The 12,086-nt window shown below is 38.7% G+C and overlaps 1 protein-coding gene across 5 annotated transcripts in view; it reads right to left on the bottom strand.

Moving 5' to 3' along the window:
• Positions 1–12,086, bottom strand: part of dtnbb (dystrobrevin, beta b) — a 64,954-nt gene that overhangs the window by 37,373 nt on the left and 15,495 nt on the right. For 4 of the 5 annotated variants that reach the window (XM_017421562.2, XM_017421564.2, XM_017421565.2 and 1 more), the window contains exons 7-10: positions 10,118–10,272; positions 9,902–10,007; positions 9,111–9,277; positions 6,111–6,235 (exon numbers count right to left, since the gene is read on the bottom strand). In XM_017421562.2, coding sequence (XP_017277051.1) covers positions 6,111–6,235; positions 9,111–9,277; positions 9,902–10,007; positions 10,118–10,272 — 553 coding nt within the window. The remainder of the gene's footprint in view (positions 1–6,110; positions 6,236–9,110; positions 9,278–9,901; positions 10,008–10,117; positions 10,273–12,086) is intronic. The other variant, XM_025007058.2, reaches the window with a different exon arrangement.

The following is a 12,086-nucleotide window of genomic DNA, read 5'->3' as shown; positions in this document are numbered from 1 at the left end:
TTTTTTTTTTTTTTTTTTTTTTTTTTTATATTACAGCTCCTAAAATGTCAGCAACTAAAACCTTAAACAAAACACAACAGCTCATGTTTCAGTGTTTGCTTCTGCAGTGGAGGCTTTCATTAAGCAGAGGATTTGCTCCTACAAAGGAAACAATTAACAGTTGTGTGAATGCTGATTAAGCATTCCCTCTTTTGTTTTCTTATTTAGAGTTTCTTTTTTGCAGTTAAACTAGCAGCAGCGGCTCCTGAGCATGAATATTAATAGGGCAGACATTGTTTTCATTTACTAAATCACCAACTACATAAATTTTACAGTTTGGGCTACATTTTCTGTTTAAAGGATAGGATACATGTTGCCTGATACTTATTTTGCTGCTTTTTTGTGCACAAAGTTCACCTTTTTTTACTGTCTCGTAAAAACAGTCGGGTCTAATAATTGAATCAGAGAAACAGATGCCTCCTGCACCCACATCCACCTCCAGCCCCAAACCGAAACGGGAGTATTTTTCACTGTAACTGCATAAAATAAAATAAAATAAACAGTTTCACTTTCTGGATTGGATTTCTTATTTAGAAGTGGTCTGTGCATATATTTTCACCCCTTTTCCTTTAAATCCCCAACCATTACCTTCAGAAGCCACACAATTAATAAAATTACCTACAAGTAGATCTTATTTAAATGTAGATAAACAGAAAATAGGCCAACCAGTTGGTGAAAATGTCCTGTTGTTTATCTCCCGTCTTTAGTTTTCTGTTCAGTTCTCGTCTGTCTGCTCCAAGCTGCTGACTGATAGTTTATCTTTTAAGTTTAGTCTCACAAATGGAGTTTTAAACAAAAAGTCTCCACTGTTGGACACAGCAGGTTGTGCTGCAGCTATTCTTGCATTAAATAAGAGGTCTAGCGTTGGTAGTGTCCATATCAATGAGCTAAAACCAGCTGAATTATTTCTGCCTTAATGAGACTTTCTTGGAGCTGCTTCCACTCAGTGCTGACGGGGAGATATGAAAAATCTACTGATAGAGGCAGGCGATGAACTGTCCTGCCCCAAAACAAGTAAATAAATAAAGTAAAAAACAGAATGACTCACCAAAAAAAAAAAAAAAAAATTAAATTCAGTTTAAAATTGTCCAAATAGTTGAAAAACACAGAACAAAACACCGCACAGCAAGCGCAGTGATGAAGTACTTACCATTATTTAATTTGTTAGGAGGAAATACTAATTATTATTAATATTCTGATTACTTAGGTGGGGCTGTGCAGCGCCTGCTTATTCTGCAGACTTTGTCCCATTTTAACCATTCAAAGAACTTTCAGCTCAGTCAGGAATAGCGTGCTGTGACTTTTAGTATTTGTAACTTTTATACTTTATGAATTTTTAACTTTATTTACAAAAATTTCCCCTATATTAAAACTTTATGATTGCTTCAGTTCCTTCAAAATCATTGTTGTTTTTTAAAATCTGCTTCAGTATACTTGCTTTGTTTTTATCTTTTTATGCTCCTTATAACTTTGAAATCCTGTCTTGCTAATTTTTACTTACAGCTATGGTTTTATTACCATTTTTGCTACATTTAGGTTTTAACTACTGTTCTGCTTTTAGCTACTGTTTCACTCATTTTTGCTTATTTCATCTTTAAGCTACTGTTTTGCTTCCTTTAACTTTTTGCTACAATTTGGTAATTTGAGCTTTTAGCTATGGGTTTACTCATTTCAGCCTTATCTACAGGCTACACGTAGCTTTTAGCTACAGTTTTGCTATATTTTCCTTTTAGCTACGCTTTTGCTCATTTTAGATCCGTTCTGACCGATTTAACTTCAGTGATTAAGTTTATTAAGTCGTTCACCATTCTGCAGTCACATTTGTTTGCATTTTGAAGAGAAAATCCAAATTTTTCTATTTCAAACAAATTGCTTTCAGTTTGGTGTGTAGTCTGAGCTTCAGTTGCTTGGGGTTTTTTGTGTTCTCTCATGTCATATTTAAACACCTGCTTCTAAAGTTATTGACTGTAATTTGTTTTTAAAGGAGCTCAAGAGACGCATCCCCTTTCAGATGAGAGGGAGGAAACAAAACATCTCTTTTAACCAGCTGCAGAGGAAACAGCTGTAAAGACAAGCCTGAAAAGGGAAATGTTTTACTGGAATACTGCTGTGTCTTGACTACCGCACATCACAGGTGTTTCTCAAAGAAGAAAAAAATACGAACCTAATATTTGTCAGAAGTTATATCCTTCAGTCTGTAAAGTAATAAAGGCTGAGATTGTTTCTAAACAGCCTCGCTGCATAAAAAATAACAATAGAGAGAAATAGATAGAGAAAGAAGTAACAAAGGTCAAGTGTCACATCCATTTTCTGTAAACGTCAGCAAACACCCACACGTCTGCAGTCGTCAGCCTTAAAATGTCATCATGAGGAAGCACTTGTCCAGTACAAACAAACAAAACAGAAAGTTTCTCAAATTTCTGACAGAAAAATCTTTTCAGAGGAACCAAAAATGAACTGTTTGCATCTACAGTTATCCAGACGTTTTCATCCTCTCGTCAGGGGCATGGGGGGGCACTTATTTCAGCTTGTTAATCATTTATTTTAACTTTTAATGATTTGTTTGACTTTTTCCAAAGCGGAATGGTTATGCAACGTGCAACTTCAATGATCTTTAAAAACAAGAGCGGGGCGCATCGTTTGAATTTGTTGTGGAGTTTTTTTTTTGGATCAGACAAAGATTGAGACGTTTGGCCACAATGACAAGGTGTGTGTTTGTAGGAGAGGCTTTCAAACCTAGGAATACTGTAGCAACTGTCAAGCATGGTGGTGTTAACACCATGCTGTGGTACTAGTGCACAGAGTGGTTGTGATAATGAAGGAGGAGGGCTACCAACAAATTCTTCAACTTCACCTCGAATCAGCAGATGGTTGAACCTTGGACACAGTTGGGTGTTCCAACAGGACGATTATCCAGAACACACCGGACCTGGTTTCTGATTGGATAAAGCTGGCTGACCTTCTCAAAGCCTCCACCTCAACCTGACTGATGATTTGTTACGCTCAACAGTCGGGTCCGTGCAGGTAACCAACCAAATTAACTGAACAATGAACTCTACTAATTCTGCCAAGAAGAATGGTAAAATATCAGCCAGGATTATCCCAGAATGTAAAAATGTAAAAATCCACAATAAATTCTAACTTGTTTTAAAAGTTAGAATTGGAAAAAGAACGGTTCAAATAAATGATTTCATTTATTAAGCCCACGATGAATAAATGTTAACTTCTGACTGTAACTGTACAGCAGTAATAGAAAACGCATTATTCAGAAAAACATAAATACTTGTAAAGATCAACATATTCAGAATCTTAATCATCTGAAATATTCATCATCATAGAACAAATAAATACCACAGATTTTGTTTTGCTGAGGGCAGTGAAGAGATATAAACCGCAAATGTTTTTTTCCCCCCAATACTAATCTTTCTGTGTGGTGTCATTTCATGCTACGCAGCCTGCACCGCACGAGCTTTCTCTCAGCAGAGAAAACACACGAGTCGACAGTTTATGATGAATTGTAAATTTATGCAGATGCCATGTCATCGTAAATGCATACGTTTGGACACGGTGCAGAAAAAAAAGAAATCCTGCTGCCGGTGGGCAGAGCTTGGATGTGTGAGCTGATTCAGAGCTTTTTAAAAAAAGAAAGAAAAAAGAAAGCCTAGCATTCCTTAAAGAATGCATATCGCCTTTCGTGCCAGAGTTTTAAATTAAGATCACATTACCCTGAGAAGGGACAGAGTTAAAGCAGTTCAGGTCAAACCTTGTAAAAAACATTATGCACAATCTCATGAGATGTTGTGAGATTTTGCAGAATGTGTTAGAGCTCAAAGTATGTGTTGGGGACGTCTCTCAGCTACTACCACATCGAAGATTAGCTCATAAGCTATCAAAATTGGGTAACTCCTAAAGGACATCAGTTGTAGATGAACATCTAATGATTATTCCCCGAAAGATTTATAAAAATCATTCAGTGGTCATGAGATATTTTGCTAACAGACAGTCAGCATTATTGCCAAAAGTTAATGCCAAAGTTTTTAGCAAAATTATTCCACAATAAGTAGCGATCAAAGTATGTGTTGAGGATGATGTTCAGCTGTCACCACACTATGTTTTAACTCAATGTCTGCAAAATAGATGGCGTTATAGCCATTTTTGTGTTTCCTAAGATAATCTGGCTGTGGCGGCCATCTTGAATTGTCTTGGTTTCAAATGTAAATCAGTTGTAGATGAACATCCAGCGATTATTTTCTGAAAGTTCCATTAAAATCCCTCCAGTGGTGCATGCAATATTTTACTAACAGACAGACACAGTTGACTCCAATAGTTATTGACTATGTTTAAAACTGATCTTGTGCAATGGAATGACTTTCAACTACTTGCACAGCAAATTTTAGCTCAATATCTGTAAAATAGACATTTTTATGTTTGAAAAGTTCTTTTGGCTGTGGCACCCATCTTGAAAGGGGTTGACTCAAAATAAATAAATACAAAATAACATAAAATTCATCCAGTGATTCACAAGACATTTTGTTAACAGTACAGACAAATGAGCACACGTTCAAACAAACAGACACAGCAAAAACATTATTGGTCCGCCTTTGTCTTTGGCGGAAGGCGTTGGTTTAAAAGTGATTAAGGGTTTTGCTGCTCATGACAGCAATAAGATCACAGGAAATTCTTTTAATTTTTACATTTCCTAGATCCTTTTCCATAGCAGCCTCCTGCTCGGTGTTCCAGTCACAGCCATAAATCTCAGCTGTCTTTATCTGCTTCAGCTGCGGGCGGGTGGCACTGAGTAATTGATAATGAGCTGCATTTTAGCAGGAGAGTCTGGCTCAGCCAAGAAAACAGATGCGACACTACGTCAGGAGTTTCCGTTCTTTCTCTTTCCCCGCACACTCCTGAAGGCGATCGTGTTTTTGCCTGTGTCTGCATGCGTTCGTTGGTCTGTAGAGTTAGCAAATGATCGGGGGCTGCATTCTCATGAAACTCTCAGAAACACCTACAACTGATTCACTTCTGGACTCAACCCAATTCAAGATGGCTTCCACAACCAACTGTAACAAAAAGCACAAAATGACTATAAAGCTGCCACTTTTGCAGGTATTGAGCTTCAGTCTGGTGTGGTAGTGGGTGAGAGTTATTTACAACACATACTCAGTGCTCCTTATTGTGCAAGATCTTTGCCTAAAACTTCATCAACCCTGTTTGTCTGTTAGCAAAATATGTCATGAACCACTGTGAAGATTGGAATGAAACTTTTATTATTAATATTATAATTATATAGGAACTGTTAGATGTACATCTACAACTGATTAAGTTTTGGAGCTAACACAATTCACATCATTTACCACAGTAAGTTGACCTTAGAAAACACAAAATGTCTACAACTTAGTAAATCTTACAGATATCGAAATCATGTGAGATCACACATAATGTTAGTTTCAAGGTTTGACTAAAATGGCTACAACCCCAACATTTCACATCATAAGACGATCTCAGTCTCAAAATCTAGCATGAAAGGTAGTGGGCAATATGCATTATTTCAAGGAATGCTAGGCCTTATTTTTTATATTTATGTCATTTTATGGAAACCAAAAAGTTGAAAAGATGAAGAAAAAATCTGGAGAAACACAGAGGCGGATCCGATTATGGAGATTGTACGATTCCTCAGCTGAAATGTAAATGAGTGTGCGGAGTTTAGGACAGCGGCAGAATATAATGCATTTCCTATAATGACTTCCAGGAGCCTCAAAGCCCGGAATGTCAGATTTATAGCATCGTCCCAGTTTCATCTCCAGCTGATTGATGAGGATGACTTAGCTTTAACAGCTGCAGTCCTCTGAGCCTGCGTGGTATTTCACATTTCCACGTTAACAAATAATCAGGGGCCGGACATCTCGGTGAGATGGCACACTATCAGTCATGCGGTGAGCGCAGAATGGAGAGATGGAAGCAGATACATGGCGGGAACAGACTACAGATCAGGGCAGTATTGGGCCTTGCTGTGCTGTTAATCAACATGGCAATCATGCCGCAGTAAGTAATGCACTGAGAATAGCACTTACACAGTATGGGTGAGCTCCTGAGGTCTCTCAGCCTGCTCCGGGAACACGGGATGTGGGGGCTCTCCAATGGGGACGCAGCCCAGAGATTTACTGATTGCGTGGCTCAGCTTCTTGGCCGGAGACTTCTGTGAGAGGGGTGCAGGAAAAACAGTATCGGTCACCTCAAGTGTTGTGTGTGAGTTGTCGCCGTGCTGTCGGAGTCGAAACAAACTTAGGGATGCTCCAGGAGGCACGTGCACGACTCTGTTCACGGTGTTCGCTGCGTCAAAACCTGTGGTTCAGCTGTGATTTCTGCGTGCATCAATGTTGGGTCGGTGTTTACATTTAATTGGGAATTGTACACAAGGAAACGTCCATCCGTTTTACAAGAGTTCAGTCTTTTGCTTGGTGCTAACACGTACAAGGTTTGAACAACTTCAAAGAATGCCAGGCCTTTAATTTGTCTGTGTGTGGTCCTGTGACGGACCTGAGACCTGTCTCCATCAGAGACACACACCAGCGCCCTGCAACCCTGAATAAAACTAGGCAGGAGCAGAAAATGGCTGGATGAAATATTAAACCTGCATTCTTTCTAATAACCAGCAGAGGGCGCCTAAAACTCTAAATCATATGATGTCAGATTATCCCATGAGGCCCTGGGTGGGAGAACAAGCTCACCTATCCTTTAATATATGACCCCAGGAAATGTTTTCCATATGTCTGCGGTTTCAAACACTACTTTGAAGGCTTCATTGTTAAACTATATTGTTAGTTTTGTTTATTATGATCTTTTTGAGTAAAGCGGGCATTAAACCAGGGTAAAATTTAAAGGGTGACTGTAATGTGAACATTACAATGAAATCAGAAAGCAGTTTCTAATCAGATCTACACACATATAAAGTTAACCTGACTGCTGCAGAGGCAGTAGTGAAACCAGTCTGGCCTCACTGTGCCTGCGTTCGTTTTCAATGCCTGCTGTAGAAAGGCGGCGATGTATGATAACGTGTTTGCCCATGTCTGTGTCTGTTATCAAAATATCTCATAAACTAATTAACAAATTTTAATGAAACTTTTAGAAAAAAAAAATCATTGGCTGTACATCTACAACTGATTACCTTGTGCAGCAAATCAAAGAAAATATGGCCGCCACAGCTAAGAAGTCTTAGCAAACACAGCAATGGCTATTTTACAGGTATTGAACTAGAATTTGGTGTGGCAGTATCTTTGTGAGGACTTCTAAGTGTTAAAATGAGTGCTGCCTTTTCTGCTTTTAACTACTATAAAAACTGAAGGCTCATGCTGTAAGCATCAAAAGTGTGAACACCTGGTTCTGTGTTCCCTCCAGCCAGCATGCAGTCAACCTTGAAGTACTCTGAGAGTGGCCGTGGTTTAAAATCTAGTCTCATAGGTCAAATCTCAGTCCCCATTTCTGACCCATTTTGCTTTATGAGAAGAAAAACTGAAAAATATGCAAATGAGAGCATCTTTCTTGAAAATTTGGACAAATGAAAATAAAGTATATGCAAGCACAGAGAATGGAAAAGAAGCAAACAGATAGTGGCTAAAAGAGTACGGCAAGCAGATGTATCATATAATAGTTAAGCTGCATTTTCACATTAGATATAGTTATTCCTAGTCAAAATTATTATTTCAGTTATCCAGAATGTCATTTACCCTATCAGCAATCAATATATCAGAAATCGGAAACGTAGTTCTGGGATTGGGATTTTGGCTCTAGATAAGTACAAGAGCATTCTTTTTATCTAGAATAAACACTATATAGATCTGAAAAATAGTTTTTACTAAAACAAACTTACACTGAAGACACCTACAATCACTGTTAAGAGTCATTAATTTTACTTTAGATATCTGAAATTATATTTCTTTCAGATATCTCCTTTTTTTTTTTTTAATTTCCAAAAAAACATTTTAACTGAGTGGTGAAGATGTCGTTATGAAAACCCAGTATTCATATTTTGACTAGTTTAATTACAGTTTTAGACATAATCAATTGGAATAAAAGCCTGCAACAGTGCAACCACCAAAAAGTATTCAGATATTTCAAGTATTAAATATGAACGTGATGGTTTTTTTAATTTTTTTATCATAAAACAGGTGAAATAAAATAGACTAGAAACAACTGTGCTCCTAATGTCTGAAATGCAGGTTTCTCCATGTAAAGTTATATCTACAACGCTCATTTGAGGAAAAGTATTAATAATATCTAAAAATGCAATTAGAGGTAGGAGTGGGATTTGATTTTATGTTACAATAGCCTGCCATAGTCTAAGATTATACTTTAGTGGCACAATTATTATGCTAATTGACACGGATCATCTACTGAAGTTGAACAACTTTTTCAGAAGACTTTAACTTGTGAAATTTTGATAAATGAACTTGGATCTGTGAATTTAGTTCAGATGTTTTATGTGGTGAGCTGTGAATGAATTCAGTTTGAATGTGTGCGAGCTGAACTTTGAGCCTCATCCAGTCAGGGGTGAACTTGCAGCACGCTGAAAAGGAGCACAAGGAGGCGCACGGAGATGGAAACAACCTTGGAACGGCATCAATAAATTAGTCCTGTAAGGCTGACAGATTGATACACAACAGTTCTTTTTTTTTTTAAAACTGATGTTACATAGAGAAAAAAGGGCTTCAAATGCATCTAACTTCACAAATCCAGTACAGCTGTACCCACCTTTTCTACAGTATGTGAAACAATTATAAAGCAAAAAAGGATTTTGTGTTTAATGTACTCATTTTTTTCTTGAAGCTACAGGAAAAAAGATCTAGCACATTTCACCTCACTTGTTCCAATTTATAAGACAATGACTGAGCGAGCTTAATCAATCCAATTTCCTTCTCAGCGAGAGTAAAAACCCCATCGAATTCCTCTTGAACTGTTCTTAAAGAACATTAAATGTATTGAGCTGACGATGTGAAATCCCTCTCAGAGACATGCAGACTTCTGAAGAAACTCTGCGTGTTTAACTGAGACAGATCAGAGGTGGGTGCTCCTACCCAGGACGAGTGCTCCTTCATCTGGTGCTGGTTGCTATGGGGACCGTTGGCATGGCCACGCCAGAAGCAGCTCTGACAAAGCTGGTAGCCATGGCACTGCTGGCACCGATACCGGAAACCCATCATGCTCTCACTCCGGCAATAAGAACATTCCACCGGATGGAAGACTGAGACAGAAACACAAAACCAGATTTTCAGGCTGAGCTGTCGCATCTTTAGATCTGGGGTAGGGTAGAACCGTCAAAAAATCTCTGTGCGTTATTAGAATAACTATGATTTATACAGGAGACTGTTTCCTAAACACTTACTGACATTTATCTAGAGTGTGTGTGTTTATTTGTCTGTAGCGTTAGCAAAATATCTCATAAATCACTGGATTGATTTTAGTGAAACAGAAAGTAATCATTGAAAGCACGTGTACAAGTGATCCACTTTTGGAGTCACCTCAATTCAAGACGGCTGCCACAGCCAACACACCTTACACAGGATGAAACTAGCTATAACACCGACGCTTTTACAGATACTGAGCTAAAACTTGGCGTGATAGTAGTTGAGAGTCATACAAAACACATCATAAGATCATCACAAGGTGATCTTAGTCTAAAACTCTGGCATGAAAGGCGGCGGGTGATATGCATTCCTTCAAAAAGAGCTAGTTACACAGCATTACTGAGTATTTACTATGTGTTGTCATTTTTGCATTTAATTCTGATGAATTCATGAGCTGATTTTGAGGATAGGTTTGTTTTACATTTTTGTTGAGAATCTTTAAATCACCTGTAAAAACTTACCATTTTCAACATTAGCAAGTCGGTGCATGAGTGGTAGCCACACAAGACACTGAGGGGGAGGATCTGCCATCAGCACATCCAAAAACGTGTTCAGCATAATCTTCTTCTAAAGGTAAACACATGTATATGTATTCAACAACATGTATAAACTGTGTACACACACACACACACACACACACACACACACACACATGGGGTAAAGGACCCTCCTCCTACCTGCTGAGGGAAGCACATCCGCACTGAATGCTCCGTGTATCCGAATGAGGGGCCCTCGAACACTGCCGTGGGCAGTTTCAACACCTCCCGGAGGAACTGATCAAACTTAGCGAACACCATGACTCCACCTGAGTCAGAGATCTGGGAAAAAATGTCTGACAGACAGCAAACATCAGGATTTATTCTTAGACAAGCAGAAAACTGGCTCCTGGCGGTGTCTGTGGATGCAAACTGTTAAAGTGGTAAATGAACGTATGTGTTACAACAGCGCCCCCCTGTGTGGGAAAACCTACAGCTGTCTTCACAAGTTTATGTATAATTTCAAGCTGTTAAGGATTTTTGGAACCATTCTTTTTCCAGGGTGAAAGGATTATGCAACATAAAACTTCAATGTTTTTTTTAAAACAAGAATTGTGTGTAAATGTTTGAATTAATTGTGGATTTTCTCTCATCCACACCAGGTCTAAAAGGTGCACACACGCCTCAATATATACATACATGCACTTAAATATTTATTGCTGGCAGCAGAAAGTGAAAGGCTTTTGTTGTTCTGTTAGTAAAATATCACATGAACCTCTTCATGAATTTCAATCAAACTTTCACAAAATATTCACTGGATGTACATCTACAATTTCCTAACTTTTGGGGCCAACACAACTCAAGATGGCTGCCACAGCCAACTGATTTTAGAAAACATAAAGCAAACACATCTTGCAAGATCTTGCATGTGATTGCACATAATGTCATTTACAAGGTTTGACAAAAACTACATGTAACTGTCATTTTGCATCAGATTATCTCAGTTTAAAACTCTGGCCTGATATGCTAACTTTCAACGAATGCTGAGTCTTCAGTTTATTAAGTGGTGCTGAAGTTTCTAGAAGGTGTTTTAACTTGACAAGGTCAAGATCTATTAACTTGTCTTAGTGACCACAATTGACTGCAGCTAGTAGTTTATTTTTGCTATAATCAGAGGGATCTGTTCGACAGCACTCGTGTTAATATTCACAACAATGGGAAAAGTGCAAGGAACTGTGTGAAGATCTAAAAAGAAGACAAAATTGATTCTGATGTTCAAGAACAACCAGGAACCAAAAAGACTCAAGCTTGCCATAAATTAGAAACTGCTGGAAAATCTGACTCTGGCCATAACGAAGCTAGATTTTACATCACCATGGACTGAGAGGCTGGCTTTTGCACCCAAAAGCCGAACCTTTAAGCTGGACTGAAATCTGCAGCTGTCCACATGGACAAACCAAATGTTTTCTGGAGGAAGCTTTGATGATCAGACAGGACAAAGATTGAGATGTTTGGCCACAATCACAAGAACTGTGTTTGAAAGAGTCAAGGTGAGTAACTGCCAAGCATGGTGGTGGTAACATCATGCTGTGGTACTAGTGCACAAAGTGGTTAGAATACTGAAGGTGGATGACTACCTCCAAATTCTTCAACTTCACCTTAAATCAGTGTTTCTCAACCTTTTTTGGGCCAGCGCCCCCCTATCCATTATCAAGGCCTCTTACCGCCCCCCTCCCACCCTTTATTTTTTGCCTGTTTACGTGAATAAATTGTTTTTATTCATGGACTTATATAATACCTGATCTTGGGTTTGGCCCATCAGAACATCTTTGTGGGTCATTCTCCACCATGTGCTGCTTCAATGAGTCCCCCACTTACCGCGGTGAAGGCCATTCAGATGGATCTTCTGAGTAAAGTCTTGCCCCAACCCTCTCCTCTGCACCTCTGTTCCTCCTCATCATCATCATCTTCACCTCTCTTGTCCACATTCTCCTCTGTGGTGTTGGTCTTGCCATGTTTGCCTGCACTAATTTTCCCAAACTGACACAGTGGTGGTCAGCAGAAGTTCAAACCCTCCTGGGCATCTAGGTTTTTGTGGCCTCACAAGCTGAATTATTCCTACCTGATGTCATCTCTGCTCTCCTCTACAGCAGCTGATCACAGACCTCAT

The sequence above is a fragment of the Kryptolebias marmoratus genome, linkage group LG10 (assembly GCF_001649575.2).
Source record: "Kryptolebias marmoratus isolate JLee-2015 linkage group LG10, ASM164957v2, whole genome shotgun sequence".
NCBI lineage: Eukaryota > Metazoa > Chordata > Actinopteri > Cyprinodontiformes > Rivulidae > Kryptolebias > Kryptolebias marmoratus.
Note: the sequence above shows the minus strand (reverse complement) of the source record. Positions and strands in the feature narration are given on the sequence as shown.